The 21,358-nt window shown below is 49.4% G+C and overlaps 6 protein-coding genes and 1 non-coding gene across 7 annotated transcripts; 4 read left to right on the forward strand and 3 right to left on the reverse strand.

Annotated features, from left to right (window-relative positions):
• The first annotated feature begins 1,054 nt into the window (after positions 1-1,054).
• BKA55DRAFT_t116 lies at positions 1,055-1,200 on the forward strand. Its single transcript has one exon. It is a non-coding gene; the product is annotated as a tRNA-Arg (tRNA).
• A 272-nt stretch (positions 1,201-1,472) lies between these two features.
• Positions 1,473-3,185, reverse strand: BKA55DRAFT_537285 (uncharacterized protein; the record flags this gene model as incomplete). Its single annotated transcript, XM_046189894.1, has 1 exon — positions 1,473-3,185. The coding sequence occupies one exon, from the start codon at positions 3,183-3,185 to the stop codon at positions 1,473-1,475; it is 1,713 nt and encodes a 570-aa protein (XP_046052300.1).
• Positions 3,186-6,842: 3,657 nt separating this feature from the next.
• BKA55DRAFT_505516 (uncharacterized protein) lies at positions 6,843-9,366 on the forward strand (the record flags this gene model as incomplete). The annotated part of the gene is made up of 7 exons (XM_046187197.1): positions 6,843-6,953; positions 7,118-7,503; positions 7,565-7,845; positions 7,902-8,104; positions 8,158-8,524; positions 8,576-8,702; positions 8,748-9,366. The coding sequence occupies 7 exons, from the start codon at positions 6,843-6,845 to the stop codon at positions 9,364-9,366; spliced, it is 2,094 nt and encodes a 697-aa protein (XP_046052301.1).
• A 937-nt stretch (positions 9,367-10,303) lies between these two features.
• BKA55DRAFT_687893 (uncharacterized protein) lies at positions 10,304-11,526 on the forward strand (the record flags this gene model as incomplete). Its single annotated transcript, XM_046199132.1, has 2 exons — positions 10,304-10,661; positions 10,715-11,526. The coding sequence occupies 2 exons, from the start codon at positions 10,304-10,306 to the stop codon at positions 11,524-11,526; spliced, it is 1,170 nt and encodes a 389-aa protein (XP_046052302.1).
• Positions 11,527-11,782: 256 nt separating this feature from the next.
• On the reverse strand, positions 11,783-13,081 carry BKA55DRAFT_562850 (Manganese/iron superoxide dismutase). The gene is made up of 3 exons (XM_046192332.1): positions 12,983-13,081; positions 12,725-12,858; positions 11,783-12,670 (listed from the first exon to the last, which is right to left on the reverse strand). Exons 2-3 carry the CDS (start codon positions 12,849-12,851, stop codon positions 12,105-12,107), a joined length of 693 nt encoding a protein of 230 aa, XP_046052303.1. The 5' UTR covers positions 12,852-12,858; positions 12,983-13,081; the 3' UTR covers positions 11,783-12,104.
• A 719-nt stretch (positions 13,082-13,800) lies between these two features.
• Positions 13,801-14,394, forward strand: BKA55DRAFT_506340 (uncharacterized protein; the record flags this gene model as incomplete). Its single annotated transcript, XM_046187261.1, has 2 exons — positions 13,801-13,842; positions 13,900-14,394. 2 exons carry the CDS (start codon positions 13,801-13,803, stop codon positions 14,392-14,394), a joined length of 537 nt encoding a protein of 178 aa, XP_046052304.1.
• Positions 14,395-15,524: 1,130 nt separating this feature from the next.
• BKA55DRAFT_687896 (uncharacterized protein) lies at positions 15,525-17,583 on the reverse strand (the record flags this gene model as incomplete). The annotated part of the gene is made up of 2 exons (XM_046199133.1): positions 15,525-17,267; positions 17,320-17,583. 2 exons carry the CDS (start codon positions 17,581-17,583, stop codon positions 15,525-15,527), a joined length of 2,007 nt encoding a protein of 668 aa, XP_046052305.1.
• Positions 17,584-21,358: the final 3,775 nt, after the last annotated feature.

A 21,358-nucleotide genomic window follows, 5' to 3' on the forward strand; every position in this document is an offset into this window, starting at 1 on the left:
CGCCGCTCGCCGTGTGGGTTCCTGGATCACCGACCGATCTTGATAGTGGTCTGATGGTTCTGGTTAGAGCATCTCCGCGGGGTGAGCCGCACGTCACCGGGATTGGCGCTAGAGCTTCTTTTTTTGGATACCGTTTTTGATGTTACTTACTGAATTTGTTAATATGTTTCGTCGGATCCAGACTGATGGAAATGCAGGGCCCAACTATATCCCCAGGCTTGATGTTCCTTCATGCTAATGCCCCGCCGTCTTGCGTGTAAGTTTGGGAGAGACAGGGTAGAGCAGAGACGATCAAATACCCTTGTGCCATGTTTTTTGCAGAGTTGCATTGAGCTGTCTGACAGTCAATTGCTCAAAAAGGTCAGTTATTTCTCGCCATAAGGCCTCAATTGCTCAGTAAAAACTCTTGCATTTCACGGAGATGCGGAAATACTCAGCTCTTGACCTTAAATTTTTATGCCACGAGCCTGGGACATTGAAACCTGTGACAAAGAGTGGGCTGACACCTGTAAATAAGCTTCGGATCACCCCGGGTTCTCGAAGATAGATCGGAACGGCTCTTGCGGCTGCAACGGGTCGAGACTGTAAATTCCTAGAATCGACAAAAAACATCTGACTTTTGTCGTTAATTCAAAGTCGCATTCGCAGGGGGCGGAATACCACCGCGCGAATCATTGCTGCAAGATTGATAATCACCACCTGGGAATACTGCCTTGACAGCTGGATCTTGGTGGAGTGACACGTAAAGCTTCCTCGATTTGTCTCTCCTTGTGACTTGTAAGGCATGTCAGAGCCTGTCTATTCCATCCCACGTCATGACCTTGATGCATATCTTGGCATGAAAGCTGAAAAAGGGTTGTTCAGACAAAGGAACTATTCCGCCCTGCTTGACAATTGCTCGTCTCTCGTTGGTCAATTGATCGGCTCAATTCATCCCTCACTCATGATACCCACTGCGACGGCACAACCCACAAACATGTCGGCTCTACTGCAACAACTCCACCATGATGCCAAGCAGGGCTCATAAATCTTTTTTCTCATGGAAATTCCCATCGGCCGCGTGGCCTAATGGCTAAGGCGCTAGATTTCGGTTCCAGATCTCCCAAATTCTCTAGAGATTCCAGGTAGGTTCTCATTCAAATGAGCTTGTCCGCGTCCAGGCACTAACATCTCGAAAAGGTTCGACTCCTGGCGTGGTCGTATGATCTGATCAATTTCACATTTTTGCTCAGCTTTTAATATTGGCTTCTTGCATTAGCTCTGAACATCACTGCCTTCTTGGATTCAGCTGATAAATGCGTTGGGTATTATTGTCTGAGTTGTCTAATCGGTCAATTCACTGTCAACCGGCAAACATCTTCCGTGAAGGCGGATGCGTCGGTTGTTCTTTTCTGCAACCGATGGGAACGCCGTAACTAACGTCAAAGAACGATGAGATCCCGTCATCGCGGCCGCGTGGCTTTGGGTCGAGGTTATGCCTTGCGAGGTCTACGATTCCTCCAATAACTATCAGCGGGATGTTGTACTGTCTCGATTGAACGGCATCCGGGGTGCCAATGGTCTTCTTCTGTTCCAAACGGCCACATAGCAATCGTATTCACCTCGTCTGGTCGACAGGGCTGTGGCTTCTTCCAGGCTGACCAGCCGAGATCACTCATCAGTCCCCGAATCACTGCTCGACCACTACTGATCGCCTTTTCCATTTCAGTATCGTTTTCGTTGTCAAGTCTGATCCTATAATCGTCCAAATTCGAGCCGGATGCTTCGAGCAAGCGATTGCGGACCGAAAACAATGTTTGACAGATAGTGCCCAAAACTGTATCGAGAGATGTGTAAATCAACTCATCTTCGAAACTCCATTGTTGCCTGGCTTTGAGGGCTGGCCGGAGGTAGTGTACTCTGCATTGCTCAATAGCATCGGCGGTCCTGTTTACCTCTCTTTGGTCTGTCATGGAAACATCATTGGGTAATGGCGGTGCGTTGTACCAGGTCAATGTGGCAGCCTCAACCTCATCGATGAAATAGTGCGACTGCAACGGCTCGTGCGCCATGAGCGCCAGCCTCTTACTGTAACGAGCGATGATAAGGTCCGCCGCGCCTTGCCAATCCACGATGAATCTCCGAGGCTGACGCAACACATCGTTCAAGTATGCCTTGATATCTTTAAGCTCCTCCAGCGTCGCCGCACCAAGTCTCTTTAGATCTGGACGCCCTACGACGGTGCTGGAGATATTGATGGGAAAGAAGAGCCCCGACACCATTGACGAGAAATCGATCCGTAGTCGATTGGCTCCGACGCCATCGTATCGCTCCCCAACCGCTCTCACAAACTGGAATGTGGCCAAGCCGACGTTCCCCATGATACGGCCTATTAGCTCTGTGCGCATCATACTGACCAGGTCTAAGCCGTCTGCAAAATCGCATTTGATAACCTCAATACCAATCTCAATTCGAACAAAGCCGTCGAAACCCCATTCAGATGCCAGCTTGCACAAATCAAGAGCTCGATGCCATTCGTCCATACCTCGTCCATTGGTGTTGTTCTCGCGAAGGACCAGATCTTGGGAATCGAGTGTGCCCATATCGGTCTTTCCAGCACTCATACCATCAATCAACAAAACTTTGAGGTCGCGATTTGCCTGGTACGTGTGAAAGTAGCCCCTGATATTTACAGGATCGTCATCACCTTTTGGGCCAGCAACCCTACCCAAAGGATCGTTGTCGTTGTTGCTCTTTATATACTCGTTACGACGTCGTAGTTCCTGACGATCCTCTTTCTCTCCAGTCTGTCCATTATCCGCATCTGGCTTCTTTTTGCCAGGAGGAGGTATTGGCGCGATAGGGCGTTTTCCGCCAGGCCTGTACTTGAAAGATCGCGCAAAGTTTTCGGCATGTTCGATATCAAAAGCCAACCACTCGGGCCCAGTCGGTGTCACGTTTTGTCGAGAGCCGTGGTAAAACATGGTGCCTTCAGGTACAGTAGCTGGAAAGAAGCCAAAGCCATTATGATACAAGGCAGAGCCCCATTCTCGACCTGCGGAATTGATCGCATTAAAAACCATATGCGCCCTCTCTTTGGCATACTCATGTTCTGGCTGGATTCGTTCAGCATTGTCATTACCACTCGCGACACCAAGAGCGAGCGCTAAAACGCCCAAAACACCGAATGAGGCCTTTGGAACCATTCTAAAGCGCTGAAATTCTGAAGATTGTTTCCTGTAGAATGAGTCTTACATGACTCCAATGTCAGGATGCCTCACATCAGCAACCCCAATTAGAAAATGTCGCGAACACGTCTTCAGCCGCGCGGCCAGTCACGTCGCAGATCCCGATTAGCCGGTTGCTGCTAACCCACTCCTGCGATCAATGGTCGGAGACCGATCTTATCTGCGTGGAGATAGTTGGATCATCTTGAGATTGATAAGAAACGATTTCCATCGGGGATAGGCCCGCAATTGACCGAAAGCGACCGGCGGAAAATATTCTACTGGCCAAATGATCCAAGTCAGCATTCTTTGGCCATCTGAATGATTGCATTTCTACTCATGGCAACTCACATGACAGCACCGCAGATACTTTCCAGCTTCTGTAGACAAATCGCATGCTTGTGAAGAAAAGCATCAAATGCGAAAGTTGGCGCATCGTAGTAATCGAACTCGTTAAGTTGGGCATTGTGACTTTGGAATGATTGTGCATGGTGTTGAAATGTCCATGAGGCTACCTGGGTCAACCATCCGATAGTTCTTGATCGCGTGTGTTCATGCCATTGATAATTTTTATCAGGGACTTCAGGGACCACGGGCCATCTCCATCCATGATGACTATGAAGCATGAGAGCATAGGGTTATGTGTTACCACACTCATTGAGCAAGGGTAACACTGAGCTTGATGGTATAGGTACATGCAGTACTTGCATCGTCGGTTCCACCGCTCAATGTTCTGCCGCTTTTTCTGTGAAACTCGAGAATCGAAGCACATGTAATCTCTGGCGTCCGGAAGCTCACCCGTCCGCATTGGATCTGTTGGGGGACCTTGTCCGACACATCCAGGACAAAAGCAGATCCAATGAAGGTGTTGCTGAGGCACATGCGTACTGCCGGTAGCGGGATAATTGGCACCTCTACAACCCAACAAGCTCACCGCCGGTCAGCGATCAAGGATGTAAAGCCTCAATTGATAGTTTCTACCATGAAGCTTTGATGCATTGAACAATTGATATCTCGGTAAGGGTTCAGCCATAAGCTCAGGATGCCTGGAAGGTCATCATACGATTGGGAGGGCAGCTGACCGAATCTCGAGACGGTGAACAAATGAGCAAGCCACGATCTGTACAAAGGTCGTACGAAATGCTGTACGTTCGGCGTGGTAACTCATTCAGGTGTCGTTCTTTAAGGAAGCCAGCGCTCGGTGTCAGCTTGGATGTTGTTTCGGGGGATGTTGAGGCTGAGTAATGAGTCGAAGACCCTGCAGCGTGAGTTGAGAAACGTCTGTGGAATTGTTTGTACTCCGTAAAACATGTTGATTCAAATTGTACGCTCGTTCATTGAAGAAGGCGACAGACCCTGGATTGACTTTGAACCACGCCAAGTTCAAGCGGCACCCGCCTGCTTGGAACTGACCTACGTAAGTTGGTATTCAGGCTGAAGATAAAGTAGATAACAATAGAGATAACAAGGAAGAGACGAGTCCCTTGCATAATCGCCTGAGAACTCCATTGCCATGATGCATCGAGATGGTTGAGGATCCATTCCGGGCCATTATCAAGGTCGAGTGGGTGCCCTGGAGGATAGCTTCCCCGGGCCCTGAAAACTGGCCTGGGCTGGCTTTGGCTGGCGGGGGACTCACCGGCGGGTCGGGGGGCTTGTTTCCGCCCGCACCTTCCTGTGGAACACGTCCCCGGGCACTTGCCTCGTGGAACGATGCCCAGGCCTGGCCGCTCAAGCAATTGACGGACCCCACCGACAGCGCGGGGTTCGGCAGCGCTACTTCGTTTTAGGGCCCGTTAACACGTACAGTAGTGTACTTTCTAGGTGACGGCCCAGCAATTGACAGCTGAAGCGAGAGACCAATAAACTTACCCTAGATTTCCGAAAGAAGATATAGAAATGATCTGGTGCCAGCCGAGTGCCAAGGTACAGCATTCTTGGTGGGCCTACAATAAAGCCCCCACAGAATGGAATAGATACAATTCGGAGCAGAGGTTACGTTACTGTCTTACAACTATCCGATGAAGTTCAGGTAAGAATTGCAGAAACTCGGAGAAAGATCTCTAATATTCTCACTGCCTTATGGTCATTTTGAGAGTTACCAGAACAAGCAATGCTCTGAGAGTCCTGTAACATTAATCTTTCTTGTGCAATGTTTATCATTAGCCCGCTTGTCTAACTGGTAACTGGCTAGTCTGGAGCGGGACAGCATTACACTTTGAAGCTCATTACACAACAGCAACTCAATGGACAGTAACAAGAATGAGTGATGCTGTGGCTGCACCCTTGAGTGGCTCACAAACCACACCGAGTCCCTCTTTTTCTTTCTTTCTGCAGTGCTTTGAATGTCACTCGTCGCATCTCATCTTTCCGCTCTTACCTCTTCTCCTCACTTTGTCCCCTTCATCCAAACTTACCAACAGCATCTGAATGCGACGCCGTACCTGCATCAGGCACGTTGGCGGCGCTTAGATTAAATCTTACAATTTTGTGTCTCTAAGAAAGTCGTGATTCATAGCGACTTTTTCTTCTATCTTTCAGCACCAGAATCAAGGTCCACGATCATCCGGTGATCTCATAGCGCATATCAGACCACGTCCTCATTACCTCACTTGGCCCTGCATCTCTCGTTCTCCTGACCCCCCTTTCCGTGATCCCGGGCTCTTCGGCTTTGATAATTTGTTTCGATTCGTGTTTATAGTTGGTAACGAGAAAATTGTTGCCTTGAGATTGAGCTTCTAAGATAAGATATTGCTCAAAACCCGTTGTCAACTGACACGCAGACGGGCCATCGCAGAAGGAGTAGGTGCCACCTGCAGTTTCCTACGCCCGCTCCTGCTTCCATCCATCCCGTGGCTTCGCAACTCACCAAGGCGGCAAGGCGTCATTCAATTTTTCTTTTCTTGCCTCCTCAACCAAACACGAGTCAACGTGATATCACGAAGCATTGCCCAAGCTTCTCCTCGTCTTCCATTCCCTGACACCACTCGTCTCCTCACCTTGAAGAATCATCACCTGCTCGACTTGCTCACCTTGTTTCCTCAAACGTAACTGGCTCTTCACCCCACGCCCAGTCTCTTAACCCTTCCCCGCCCCCGGTCGGCTTCCTTGTCTGTTTGTCTCACACGAGGCCGTCAAGTACAGTACATACATCACAACCCTCGTCAACCTCCTGCAGAGACCCGCGCTGACGGGGCCTCTTTCATTGTCCAGGTACCTCAAACAAGCTTGACCTTGTCTTCCATTCTGCGGATTGCCTGCCTTCCCTGCTCGGTCACTGCCAACACGAATCTCTCAGGGCCCTCGATCCCTCCTACTCTACCATCTCACCCGGGGTGTCTAGGTTTAAGCTGTTGCTATAGCTCCACTACTCTTTCGATCCCGACCTCCTACTCACGACCGCCTTTCTGTCTGTCTGTCTGTGACCTGATCAAGGAGGTGTACCAAGTCTATATCTTGCCGCCCAGCCGCAGTCTTGTTCATTCTCCTCACTTCTTTTACATCCATCCGTAGCTGTTTCACTTGAGCTTTCTTTCTCTTCACGTCACAGAGAGAGCTTCTTCTTTTTTATTTAGCACAATCTGCTACCCCGCCTTTACAACCAATACCCCGCCAATTGCTGCAATTGCTGCCATCATGAGTTCCAACAAGCCTACCCGCAAGTTTTCCACGGGCGCCACGTCGCACCGGAAGAGGCAGATGAGCCTTCTCGTCGAGAAGGATGGTCACGTCAATGCTCCTCTTCAGGTAAGTTTGCTCTTGATCTCCCGTGCTTCCCGTTTTTGTTGTATCATGTATCCCTCATGACAACTTGCGTCATAGCAATTGGAGCTCTTGAGACCCCTGCAATATGGAGACCGAGGTCGATCTCATCTTTAGCACATGAAGCGACTAACACAGCTCAATCGTAGACTTTGTACCTTGGAATCTCTGCCGTTTTCGCCGATGACCATACCGCCGTGATTGCACTTGCTATCCACGACACCGTCTATCTCAATGATTTCTCCATCAAGCACATCTCCCTCGATGAGGATATGCGTGAGGGCCAGGATCTCATTGCCAATCACATCATCAACGAGGTTGAGACTTATGAGCATGAGAACTTTGTCAAATTCATTGGAGCTGGTATCCCCGTCACGCTCAAGTACATGAGTCCTTCTCTGTGCTCCCGTCTTTGGCTTGACCTCGATATTGTACCTGTTGTGCTCCGACCCGACCACGAAGCCAAGGAGAAGAACTTCTGGGACGTCAAGCGCGTCGATGAGCAAGCAGATTCCATGGCCCGCAAGTGTATTCTGTAAGTTGAGAAGGAGGGGATGAATGGTCTCATGAATGGCGACTGACAACACTTTTTTCAGTAACTTTGGACCCTCTCTCGTTCCTCATCTGCAGGTCGGCTACCGCGGCATTGTTCAGACAGATGCCGGTTTCCGTGTTCATCTCACCAACCTCCAAAACCACAAGGACACCTGCTCCAGTGCGACATGGGGTGCCATGCAGTTCTATGCCAACAAGCTCCGCGAGAAGAAGACGAAGATTGCATTCTTCAGTGCTACTCCCCAGGGTGGTGGTGTTGCTCTCATGCGTCACGCTCTTGTCCGTCTCAGCCGTCTCTTGGGTGTTGATGTGACCTGGTATGGTATGTAGAAACACTCCAAAAATGTCAGACATTACACAATTCTAACTCGAATCTAGTCCCCAAGCCACGACCTGGCGTGTTCCGAATCACGAAGAACCAGCACAACATTCTCCAGGGTGTCAGTCACCCCGACCAGCGTATTTCAGACGCGGAGAAGGCTGCTATCAACGACTGGATTGAGGACAATGCCAAGCGATACTGGCTCTCTGAGGGTGGTCCTCTCCGTCCCCCAGAGGAGGGCGGTGCCGATGTCATCATTGTAGGTCAATTGTTTCACAGGCTTGGAACCATGCAAGTTAACAACTGATGTAGATCGATGACCCTCAGATGCCCGGCCTCGTCCCCATGATCAAGAGACTCACACCTGATCGCCCTGTTCTGTACCGATCTCACATTCAGATCCGAAGCGACCTCGTGGCCATCGAGGGTTCTCCCCAGAATGACATCTGGAACTATCTCTGGAGCAACATCAAAGAGACCGACATGTTCATCAGCCACCCTATCCCCAAGTTTGTTCCTCACACCGTTCCCAAGGAGAAGGTTGTTTACCTCCCCGCTACTACCGACTGGATTGACGGCCTCAACAAACACATGAACAAGTGGGATACCGGCTACTACGCTCATATCTATAACCAACAGTGTAGAAATCAGCGAACGACTGAACTAGATTGGCCCAACCGTAAGATAATCTCTCATCAGTTGGTATCAAACAACTAACGCGGACCTACAGGCAAGTACATTGCTCAAGTTGCTCGATTCGACCCTGCCAAGGGTATTCCCACTGTCATCGACTCATATGCTGAGTTCCGCCGCCGTTGTGACGAGGCCAACATTTCCGATGTTCCTCAGCTCGTTGTGTAAGTTAATGATGTCAATGTCAGAACTGTTGCTAACTTTTGCAGCTGCGGTAACGGATCCATTGATGACCCAGATGGTGCCATCATCTTTGACCAGACCATGGCCCAACTTGAAGATCATTACCCTCATCTCCTCGACGACGTCAGCGTCATACGCCTGGACGCCAATGACCAGCTTCTCAACATGGTCATTGCCAATGCCCACGTTATTCTCCAGTTGTCCACTCGTGAGGGTTTCGAAATCAAGGTCTCTGAGGCTCTTCACGCCGGAGTTCCTGTGATTGTCTCCAATGAAGGCGGTATCCCTCTTCAGGTCAAGGACAAGGTCAATGGCTACCTCGTTACCCCTGGCGACTACAAGACCGTTGCTGGACATCTCATGGACCTGTACACCGATCATGAGCTCCATGCCAGGATGTCTCGTGAGGCTAAGAACGGTGTCAGTGACGAGGTCGGCACTGTCGGAAACGCCCTTGGCTGGTTCTACTTGGCTGCTAAGTGTCAGGAGCTGGGTTGCAACCCTGGCCTTAAAGGTGATGAGAAGTGGGTGAATGATATGGCACGTGAAGAGGCTGGTTTCCCCTACACTGAGGGCGAGAATCGTCTTCCTCGTCACTACACACAACGAAAGGTAGAGGAGACGATCCAGGAAAACGGCGAGTAATTTTTTACTGTTGCTCCTTGTCTTAAATTCCATTTTATCCGAAAATGTCTGGGGTAAGAAAAAAGAAAGAGGATAGACCCTTATGTGTTTGCGGTCAAAGGATTGTTAGAAATGTTGTTCATGACTACGATGGGCTTATGTATGAAATGTCGGACCGCATGGTTGGGAACGAATTCCACTTATATTTAGTGTCAGATTTATGTTGAGCTTATGAAATACCATTATTCCTATGTGTACAAGCATTGACTGACGCCGTTCTTTTTTGACGTTAAAGTGAGTGCGAAGGCCTATGTCCCTTTGAGCTGTAATCTCTTGCCAGTCCTTTGGCTGTCTGCTGACTGTGAGAGTCTGCACAGGATCACGCACGGTTCCATTATGCTCAAGAGTAGCTGGGTGGTAATATGAGAGATGAATGCCCAATCTATGCTACAATTTCATGCGTTGACGTGTTGCTTTCTATCGTATTCCACCAATATCACGCAAGGTCGGTACTTGGTACCTAGGTAATCACAGCCTTACCCCTTGGCTGTCATTAACCATGAGCCTTTATTACAATGATTCAAAAGCGTTCACTGGACTGTACTGCGTGGGCTGTCCTGTGTTTGATTGGGTGCCTTCTGAATGGAGAAAACTGGCGCAGTTATTCAGTCGCCAGTGCCAGGCAGGTGTGAGGCAGTCGCGTTTGCGACTCACCTCAAAGGAAGGAACCCAGATGAAGACTTCAGATGACGACACCAACCTGACATGTTTTTGTTTACCTCTCATCATTCTTGAGTTTCTTTTTTCGTTTGTTGTCCCCTTGTCTTGCACAAATTCTTGTGCCACGATTGAATTCAGCTCTTGATGGTCTTTGGGCCATCTCTATCTGCTTCTGGAATCACTTACTTCTTGCAGACCTTTTTCCAGTCGGGAAAGCTCTTCGACTAACTGATTGATCATGTCTCCTCCGGGCTCGGGTCAGTCTGTTCCACCCGCGGCTGAAGTGACCACGATGAACCCTGAACGGGTTCGGATGCTCTCTGAGGCTCCTCGAGAGAAATCTCCCAAACCAGCACCTGTGGTCAAGAGAGAGGAGTCTTGTGTTCCTTTCAGGGCCACAGGCGCTAATGGAGATGCCTTGGGTGACTGGTCTCTCCGTTCCTCCCGAGGCTCGCAGAAACATGATGGGGGCTCCATCAAGCGGTCCATCAGCGAGCTCATGATTGAGGCTAAGGAGAAACGTGGGCAGCAGGATAAGAAGCCAAGAATCGGTCCAGTCAAAAAGCACTACACCGAGGTTGAGTCTCTTGGTCATGGTAAGCAAGGATGCAAATGATTGCTGGTTCAAAAGGGCTGATTGAATGCGTAGCTCCTCTGCCGGACGATTCCACCCATTACCTTACTTCACTCCTCCGAAACCGAACCTTGAACCTCTGCTTGCAGGCCGCTCCCAACAAGAAGAATGATGCTCCTGGTAAACCCAAGACATATACCTTTCTCATCTCCAATGCTGGAATGGTCCAGCATGAGAAGCTGTCCATGCTGGGCCATACTCGAGCTCTCCCTCTGTCTCTTCATGATCAGGACATTTCTTCCTCAGACGGTGCCATTACCCGTACCGCGATCGGCGAATTGCTCGAGTATGTCTGGCCTAAACTCACAAAGAGTGACAAGTATTCGTATGCCAGGCAACTCCGCAACCTCCTCCACAAGATGCGGCATGAGAGCAAGCAGGGGTCAAATTATCCCCTAGGGTCTATCAATTCAGGAAAATACAGTTTGCTTCAAGATAAGCATCCTGACCATACCTACTACGCAATTCGTACAAAACCCAGCCAGAAGCAGTTCATGGCACTTCTCATGTCAACTTTGTATGAGTCGGTGCCGAAACCTGTGGCCAAGGCCTTGATCACTCAATTTCGCACTGATTACCCTTCAGTGCTCACCCATGGAGCCTTGTGCCCCAAGAACATTGTTGTCTCGAACAACACTATCAGCTGGATCCTTGGTTGGGACTGTGCAGGACAGTATCCTGTTTGGTGGGAGTATGCACGGTTCTTCGAGGCGAGAACTACTGAGGCGAACAGTGATTGGTACAGTTACGCAGCTGAGATCTTTGAAGAGGAGTTCCCGGCTGAGTTGGCGGCTTATCAGGGCATTGCGAGATGCCAGCAGCCCTGATCTTGGAGGCCTTTGACATGGCGATTTTGTTTGCGCAAGCTGAAAAGCAACATTCTGTCTCGCCAGGGCGTCTAATGGACACAACGCGCGACGGAACTGAGAAGTAAACGGTGTACCTTTCCAGCAATGGCCAATTTCTATATCTTGAAAGATGCACGGGCTGACTGATCAGGAATGTGGGGGGATCACGGTTCCCAGTATGGGATGCATTGCCTCAAGTAGAACGTGGGCCACACATTGAAGCATGGATGTTTTGGGCGATTGTTTCTAATTTTTAATAAAAGTGTAAAAAGTAACTAGTCTCAAGTCTTCCTAAGTTGTACCAAACTTACCCAAGTCTTTTCATTATTTGGGATATACCTAGGTCTTAAGTAATCTTGCTTCCTAGGAACCGCGTACATGTACTCTTTTCAGATTCTTTTATTAAACCTCGAGATACTATACACTCGGTATCTTGACAAACAAACAGATTGCGCATGGTCACGAAACGTCGACCTTGGTTGCGTACAGTACAAGTTATCGCTATTTTTCTTCCTTTGCCTCTTTCAAGCTTTACAACTTAGTTAACGAGAACAGATTTACTTCTCGAATCGCTTGGAAACAGTGCCCCAGTTAATGACCTCCCAGATGGCGCTGAAGTACTCAGCCTTACGGTTCTGGTACTGGAGGTAGTAAGCGTGCTCCCAAGCGTCAATACCAAGGAGAGGCTCGAGGGTACCAGTGACGGGGTCCTGGTTGGGTCGGGTAACAAGGGACAGAGTGCCAGAGTTCTTGTCCTTGACGAGCCAGGCCCAGCCGGAACCCTGAATACCAGCGAGGGTAGCGTTGGTCTGCTTCTTGAAAGAGTCGAAAGAGCCAAAGTCCTCGTTGATAGCAGTCAGAAGCTTGCCCTCAGGCTCACCGCCACCGCCCTTGCCATTGGGAGCAAGGTTCTCCCAGAAGAGAGAGTGGTTAACGTGGCCACCGCCGTGGAAGTTGATCAGAGGAGCTTGAGCAGCAGCGGCCTTGGTATCGTTCTTGTGCTGAGCCTCGGCGAGGGCATCGGTAGCGTTGTTGAAGCCGGTGACGTAGGTCTGGTGGTGCTTGGAGTGGTGAAGCTCCATGATCTGACCGGAGATGTAAGGCTCAAGAGCGCCATAGTCGTCTGGGGATTGTTAGCTGTGGATGTCGAAGATTGTGAGAGTGTGAGAGAATGTACAGGGAAGGTCGGGAAGGGTGGCCTTGTTGCGGACGAAGCTGGTTGTAGCCATGGCGGCGAGGGGAGTTGAGCGGGCGCGCAGACCGGCGCGGAGGGCGGGAGTTGAACGGAGGAGAGCGGAAGCCATTCTGAAGCTGTTGATATTAGCAGTGCATCCATCAATTAATTGGGTTTGAAGGTAAGAATTGAACAACAAGAACAGAGCAAATTGTTTGACAAGTGCTTGATAGATAGTGAAACAATTGGAAAGGAACTTACAGTATTATAGGCAAACTTGTGATTGTGCAATTGACGGTGATGTCGAAGAGAATTGAGTGGAGGGAGGGGTTGGTTAAAGAGCTGATCGGGACGGCAATGTCGGGTCTGCCGAATGGGAGCTTGGATCAATCTGTCGTCATATTTGGGAGAGCTTGACTTGATCTGAGGCTTGGTTTTAGTGGCTGGTGCTGTGGCTTTAGAGAGTAAAACAAGCTGGAAGATGTTGGGTTACAGTATCTATTGTGTTCTGGACATTTCCTTTCTCAGCCTGATAATATGATCTGACTCGATCTATCGATAATATTGTTTCCATTTCATTCTTAAACCTCATAAGCTTGATTTTCCTCTGTTGAATGAAGCTGGTGTAGCTCAACTAACATCACCATCATAATCATGAACTTTCAGGTTGATCAGCTCGGTCTTCTCCAAACACCGAACAGCGATATCAATCACCAGATCTGTTCATATACGTTCTTCAAATCAATAACCCGAATATTCCAGTGTCAATCTCCCATTTCTCCGAGATCGCCGATCTCGGACTACCGAGCTCTGAGATGCGAATGACGCAAAAAAAGGGCCTCGTGAGTTAGCGGGTCATCATGCATGCAACGTCGGTTAGGTATGGAATCAATTGTGACATTCTATTCCTAGACCAATGGATGAGAAGCTGTTGGTTATTTGTTTTTAATGACAATGGGACGTGGCATGCTGCAGGGTAGTCAAGTTGACGATTATGTCATCGGCGCGTCGAAGTGATTATCGCCAATCCACTCTACGCGTCTCCCTCAAGCATACACAGAAAGTTGAACACAGTAAAAATGTCGTACTACGACATTGACGCCATCCTCACGGATGCAGAGGTATTACTCCCACACCAAATACTCGGCAATCATGAATGTAGAGCTAACAATTTGCAGAAAGTCCCATGCCATTTCGAAATCGACGTTCGTGATCTCGGCCATCTCGACAACTCCCCCCACGGCCTCAAAGCCCAAACACCCCTAACCCTCCCCCTCTGGCTCGCCGAAATGCTCGCCCTCGCCTCAACACCAAACTCCTCCGCGCCTCTAACCCTCAACCTCCCACCGTGCCTCTCAACAACCGTCCTCGCCGCTTTAAAAGCTGATCCCCGCGCCGTTCCCCTCCGAGATCAAAGTCCTCACTTCTACGGCGTCGGCGTCAAAATGCTAGAGTTATTTGATGAGAAGGAAATAGCGGAGGTTTTGAGAAAAACGTTTGTTGTGAGGGCGGGTGAGGTTGGTCTTCATGCGAGAAAGGCGGATGAGGCGGTTGGGGGAAATGGGGAGGAGTTTTTGAGGGGTTTGGAGGAGTGGGAGAGGGGGTTGTTTAGGAGGGGACACGAGGGTGTGAAGGGGGCGAAGGAATGGACTGGTAAGGTTAAAAAGACTTGATGAGTTGGAGGATTTGAGATACCCATAAGTTGCAGTGAGGCACTACGCGTCTACGAACACAAATACAAAAAGGCATGAACCAGATCTTCAGTTTCGCTTCACAGTTGAGAGAATGTCCAGGGATAAAAGCGTGCATTTCCAGCACGGTCTATTACTGACTCTGACTCCTACGCCTTGAAGCCAGCCGAGGTTCTCCTATCCGTAGGCAAACGGTACTAATCCATCCAACCGCTCAGTAATGTTCCAACCGAACGGAACGACAAGCCCGGCATTTCCCAGCATGCCCTTCAGATTCTACAAAAACCCCAATAGTTATAGTTATCTCCCTGAACACCATTTCCTAACCCTTCTAAGAATGCAACGCTGAGCGCTGACAATTCCCAATGAAAAAACGCCATGCTCGGAAGCTCCCTCATCCTGTCATGTACAGGATAGAAAAAGGCAATAAAAATGCAACCGACTCCTCTTTTTCCTCTCCTGGGAAAATCTCCCACCAGTTACCGTACCCGGCCCAGTATATATCGTAGCCACGCGACGAAGCACTTTCGATCGCGTCGAGAATAAACGTATAGGTGTCGCACCGCTCAAGCGGCCGAACCTCGTTTGGCCGCCCATCTAGGGACACTGCCAAGTTTGAAACGTATCCACCAGTTTAGTCTGTCAAGGGACTCGCTGAAAATAAACCAGAGAAAAGGTTGTAAATATCGACGCCGTGACGGTAAAGAAAAAGGAAGTTGAAGAAAAGAGTAAAAAGTTGAAAGAAATAAAAAACAGCAGCAATCATAAAGCGGGCTCTCCTGAAAATCATTATGTGTGAGAAGGCAAATCGAAACATAAGCAAGAGGATCCTTGCCATAGAGAGATTTGTGCGTGTTCACCAGAACAGCACACCGAGCGAGGGGTGTTAGTCAGATGAGCCATTATCGTATCGGCTCATCTTGGACTCGGGCTCGGACGCGTGGGTTTTTTTGGGTTTTCTTCTTTATGCAATCCTCATCCCTTGAGGCGCGAGGTGCTGAGAAACGACTCGACTTTGAGATCGATATCGGTAGAGCACGTCAACCGGTGGAGCAGGGATAACAGCGATTCAAGAAGTCGACGTTCATCATCGTTGCTCATGCTCCAGAGATTCAAGCTGCCCAGAGGGCATTGTCAGTCATACTCATGTGAGACATGTCCTGAAAGGTGGCAGGGGTGATGGTGTTGGTAGATGAGAGATTAGAGCCATAGGCTGAAGTGGCATGCTCGGAGAAAGCATAGTTGTCAGCAAGGCTAATGGGAGACCCGTTGAAGGGGGAGTAGCCGAAGTTGCCAGAGGCAGATGAGATGGGAGCGGGAATGCCAAGTTCGCCATTGACACTAGCCATCATGGCAGGGTCAGCGGCACTGTCGACGGCAAGATCGTAGCCAGTCTCCATGTTAAAGGGTGCCATGCTGCTGCCAATACCTTGGAACATGTCCATCTGAGGAGGCATGCCAGAACCGTCCATGTTGTCATCGCCCATCTCATCAGCATCGTCCTGCTCAGGCATGGGAGAGTCATTCAGGTCAACTTTGACCTTCTTCTCAACGAACCAAACCTTAAGTTCACTCATGGGAGGCCAGTCACCACCGCCCTTGCCGCCACGCTTCTCATCACCGTTAGCACCCTTCTTGCCACGGGGAGTCTTGGGCTTGAAGTGGGTGCGTCGAAGATGAGCGGCAGCGTTGTAGTAAGCACCATACTCCTTGCCAGAGACGCATGCCTTGCACTTGGACAAGGGGTTGACAGCCTTGACTGCGCTCTCGATGCCAACAGTAGCTGGGTCACGACAGACGAACTTCTTGACAGTACCCTCGTGCTTGGCGTTGACGTGTCGGCGAAGCTCATGGTCACCTCGGAAGCCATCGGGATGCTCAGTACACTGTGTGCAGTAGACCTTGGGGTGCTTAGGTCGCTGGTAGTTGCTCTTGTTGACAGGAAGCTTGGCCTCTTTGTTGGCAGCGACAACAGCTTCAGTCTTGGCTAGCTCCTCCTTGGGCTTCGGGGCGAGTTGGATAGTCTTGCCTGAGTGAAGGACACGCTCACGAGCTTCCTTTGCGCGTCGCTCAAGGTTGGACGCATTTGATCGAACACTAGACATGCTGGTGTTGGAGCAAGATCGCTCCATGTCGGTGGACTCTGGCGATGTCATGAAGGTGTTTCCGTTAGAGTCGGTGTACTGCATGTTGACAGCGGAAAGGCTGGCACCGAGACCGAAGAGGTCTTGTTCAGAGTTGTACTGCTTGCCAGTAGGGTACATGTTGACAGAGCTGGGAGACAGATCGGGAGCAAAGAGGGCATCGGCTTGGGACTGTGATGATTCCAGGCGCTCCATACCGACGCCATAGCTGTCGAAAGAGCTGTTCTGGCGGGTCAAAGGGCTGGCAGCCTCGGCAGCAGAAGGACCAGAAATCATTGACGGGCAAGCGGAAGACATGGGATAACTGGACGGAATATTTGACGAGAGGTTGTTGAATGAGTTGTCGGGCACCATGTTATATGGAAGTCCAGAGTATGATGTGTCGTAGTGTTGAGGGACTTGAGCTGTCTCTGGCCACTGTTTTAGGAACTCGTCGGGGTCCATGCCGATGTTGAGTAGAGGCTGGTTCTCCTGGACGCTGGGTAGTCGATCCGATACACCCTCGAGAGGGAGATTGGGTGATTCATTTTGAGGAGAGTTGAATCGATCCATGGAAGTACTTAGTGGAGCTATCCTGTTGCCGGTTTGTGAGAAAGGCATGTGAGATTCAGAACGATTTGAGACACTCCGGCTCATGGGAAGAGCGGAGCCAGACTGTTGAGAGAAAGCTCTCCTCTCACGCTTATGAGCCTGAAGGCCATTATGTCGTTCCTATTGAGATTATCAGAAAGATGGAGATGGAACAAGGCTTAGGTTGTATTACCGTGATGGCAGACTTTACTTGGGTGGGATATGTAATTGTAGACTTGCTACGAGAGAGACCACTACTTCGTGCACTTGACAGGCCATGGCTAGGGATTTGGAAACCGGGCTGAGCCAGAGACAAATTTTGTGCGACTTGATTTAAGACTGTGGGATCTCCTCTGAACTGACTTTGCACAAACTGCTCGAGCTGTGAATTCCGCGCGTTGGCGGCTTCTAGCTGACGTTGTAGCTCCTCGACAGTATTGGCGTTTTCTAAATTCATTCTTTTGGTCTGAATAGTAGATATTGCGATAGTGTTTTTTTGTTTTGGCGAGGCGAGGCGAGATATTCGAAGACGGGATGGGATAGCCTTGATACGATGAGATATTCTGGTGTAAGTAAGGCGGGTGGGTTTGGATGCTGGAGAATGGAACTGAAGTAAAAACCCAAGCGAGGCGAACTTATTGAATGGTTGAGGGAGGGCAAGTTAAAACGGCTTGCCACAGGCGAAAGATAAAAAAAGTGGGATAGTATCGAGTAGTCGAGGACAGACGACGAGACGAAGAAAAGAAGGTGAATGAGATGCGGATGGGATGGAGGATTAATAGTGACCCAGGATCGAGAGAAGAGGCGGCCCAGTCGTTCTGAATGAGGCTTCCAATCCCCACCCAGACTCGACAGGGATCACGGCAGGGATCTTGGAAGGATATTCAAGGGTGTTGCGCTGCGGTGTGTGTAAGGTGAAGGAAGAAATCCATCTGTCTCTCTGTGGTCTCTGCTCTGTGGGTGGGCGGTCTAATTAGGCTTGGCCTGGCTCTGGCTGAAAATGCAGTGCAGTGCATAAAGCGGCATGCATGGGTGTGTGATGATGTAGCGTGCGTCTTTGGTGGTGTGTTTCAACACTCAATCAAGAAGATATGGTTGTGTTGTTAGGCAGACTGGCAGACTCTATGAAGTATGTGATTGTGCCCGAGTGGTCTAATCAGACATCGAGATGAGGGGATGAAAGAGACAATATCGAGTTTCAATACCATTCAGATGATATTAGACTTGTCGCAAAAAAGAAGCTTGTGGAGATGACGATGATGATGCTTCTTCCGCTGTTGTTGCGATTGAAACAAACATGAAAATGGGATGAGACGGGATACGAAGTGGACCAAGCCAGTATCAGAAGGGAATGGTGGAAGGCACAAAGGCACGCGTGACGACACCTAAACTTAGCCAGCTCACTGACACCTCCAGCGCGTGGGCATCTCCTTACAGCGGTGCCCCCACTAACCAACGGTCACTGCAGAAGGGACAGAACCACCAAAACACCCAAACGGAATGCTCGGTGGCCGCTGAAGAAGAGCGCCCCCCATCGGATCTCCTTGGTCCATGGTGCTAATAAAACAACCCCCGGCGTAGCGTCTCATGCCAAAAAAAGAAGAGTCAAAAGAAGCCAAGTCGACTCGAAGATCCTTGTCGCTGACACGCCCGGTGGATGTGAACGTTGTTAGAATCGCTGCGATTGGTAGCTCAGAACACTCTCTGCCCAGGTCTAGCTTGCTGCGACCACTACCAACGTCGTTTCTGGTTGCGCGTACAACTCATCTATGCCATGCCATGCTATGCTATGCCGTACAGGAGATGCGTTGAAACGAGGCATCTTTATCGTAAGCAAGAGGCTCAGCTGCGTTAAATGTGGTAGGCTGTGTGTATGTTGTTTACTCGGGTATTTACGTACGGTACTTGGATCTGTGCTTGATTCCAATAATCTAGGACTTCTTCACCTACAGGTCAGACAGACGGCCAGCCGCATATCTTCTCACCTCTCACCTCTCATTTTCAGTTTCCGACCGCCATCTTTCAAAAAGTCTACGTAATTAGCGGCACAGAATCATCATAGCAATGAGAAAACAGAAAGAAAAAGAATTAAAAACTCAACAGAAAGGAGACAAGAAGAAGCAACGTGATACAAACCCCAACTTCGGGGTTCAACGCCATGACGGCATCCTTTCGATCCTGGCTGGCTACAGGGTACGCAGTATGAATCGGTAGGAAAAAGCAAAACATGACCAAAGTGCCTAGTGAGATGTCATGGCGCATCCTCTAGAAAACGACAGTGACAACGTTCATAGCGAGCGGGCACCATGGGGAGGGCGGATCTGATCCGACACGAGAAGCGCAAAGGAATTCCAAACCAGGCAATTCAATTTGTCTATCGTCTCACTCACTCACACTCAGCATTCAAAGTTACAGCACAACAAGCGCGGTGTGGAAAACATGTCATGCGCTAACCCGCTAGATTTGCTGACCGGCTGCACGCTTCTGCTGTCAGTTCCCGGAGAGGACACGGATAGAAGTAGAGTTTGGCTCTGTTCTGTTTTAGCTCGTTTGAAGATATTCCCGATGGGGGAGGTAATGTAAGTTTGATAGACATGACACGGAACGTGATGCCCTTCAAATGAAGTTGCTATTTTCAGCCCTGTTCCAAACATGAACACACAGACGGGAGATTAATGAGATTATCTCGTAGGCGAGATCATCTCGATTCTACGTACTGTATTGCGCAGAAGCTAATTCCAAGAGCCGGCTGGCAGCGGCGGGACGCTGATCACCAATTTTCCCTGCTTCATAAACTGGGCGGTCCACCAGGAACAATAATGTGCCGCCGACGTACGTGTTAAGCAAAACTCAGCTGAGAAAAAACCCGTGTATCTGATAAAAACATGGGGTTGAAGACAGAAAATGTTATCGATTTCTACAGATCCTCAGGGATCCTTTCAATCGTGACGACGATATTCCTGATATGATTTTATTTTCATCTTTCTACAACTGAGCTCTCACAAAAAGGAGGCCATCACCAGCGATGTTCCAAACGGGCTTGGTTTCAATGAGCCATTCTCCAACGGGTACTGTAGAATCCCTGTAAAATAAGCCCACACACCACTTTACGCAAAACGAGGCAATCAATCGCTGAGACGGGGCATTCATCGATTGGCTGTCGAGCGTGGCCAGGCACACCCACTACCCATCTCGATTGGCTCCCGCGGTCGCATAGAGTGAGGCGGACGGCGCCATCCATCAGTTGCTAACGTCGGACCGCACGGGATAGAGATAATCCTTTACCTTGTGGTCCTGGTCTCAGTGACCAGATCAAGGACACCATCTTTTTGGGTTTGGTACGGTTTCTGACTACGAAATAACCTCAATGCAACATACCAGGTGCCCTTGCTCCAACGACGATGATGATCTTCTTCGGATACTAACATCACCGCAGTCTAGACCCAATGATCTTCATCAACCAGCATCTGAGAAGTTAGCAGCTGTCTCCGTTTGGTTGGGGAATCGCCCGAGCATTGTGTGTCATGCAGGCATTTCACTCTTCTGACTCGAACCTCAAAGGCTTGGCGTTATCTACATGCTGCTGTACTCTAACAAAAACAAAAAGGGAACTGTAGCAATTGGTGCTCGTCCATAAGTTCCGTGCTATAGTTTGCAACCCATCACGAAATTTGGCTTCTGCACGGAACCATCTTCCGGCTTCAATAGCTCCATGACATGGTCTTAACCTTCGTAGCATTTTCTCCGAGATAACTTCAGACTTGAAAATTCCCACTAACTAGAATGTCTTTGCTCACTTGTTTTCCTTGCGGTGATCATGCAGGCTCAACCCCCGTCTCAACTTGAAATTTTGTAGATCATTGATGGAAACGTTCCATTGATAGCTTCATGACCGTGCGAGCGAGGGCGCACGTGCAAAACAATGTCCCCATCTCAGACTCATTTGATGCGTTGGCACTTCTTGTTGATCTGACACGCATTTGCTGTGCACGTGCGAGTTCATGTGCAATCTCACGTTATTTGAGCTGATGTGCGAGATGAAGAGGCTGAAAATGCAGTTTCGAGAACTTGAACAACCATTTACAAGCACTTCACTAACAGTAGCACTGAACATAACTAACAACCATGCTAAACTCAAAATCTTCCCCGGACTAACGGTTATAGAGAGTTCAATAGGGTGTGATCAAAACCTCATTCCCGAGTCTATATTGTGATTGTAGTCAAATCCCGAC

The sequence above is a fragment of the Fusarium redolens genome (genome assembly GCF_020744475.1).
Source record: "Fusarium redolens strain MPI-CAGE-AT-0023 chromosome Unknown BKA55scaffold_5, whole genome shotgun sequence".
NCBI lineage: Eukaryota > Fungi > Ascomycota > Sordariomycetes > Hypocreales > Nectriaceae > Fusarium > Fusarium redolens.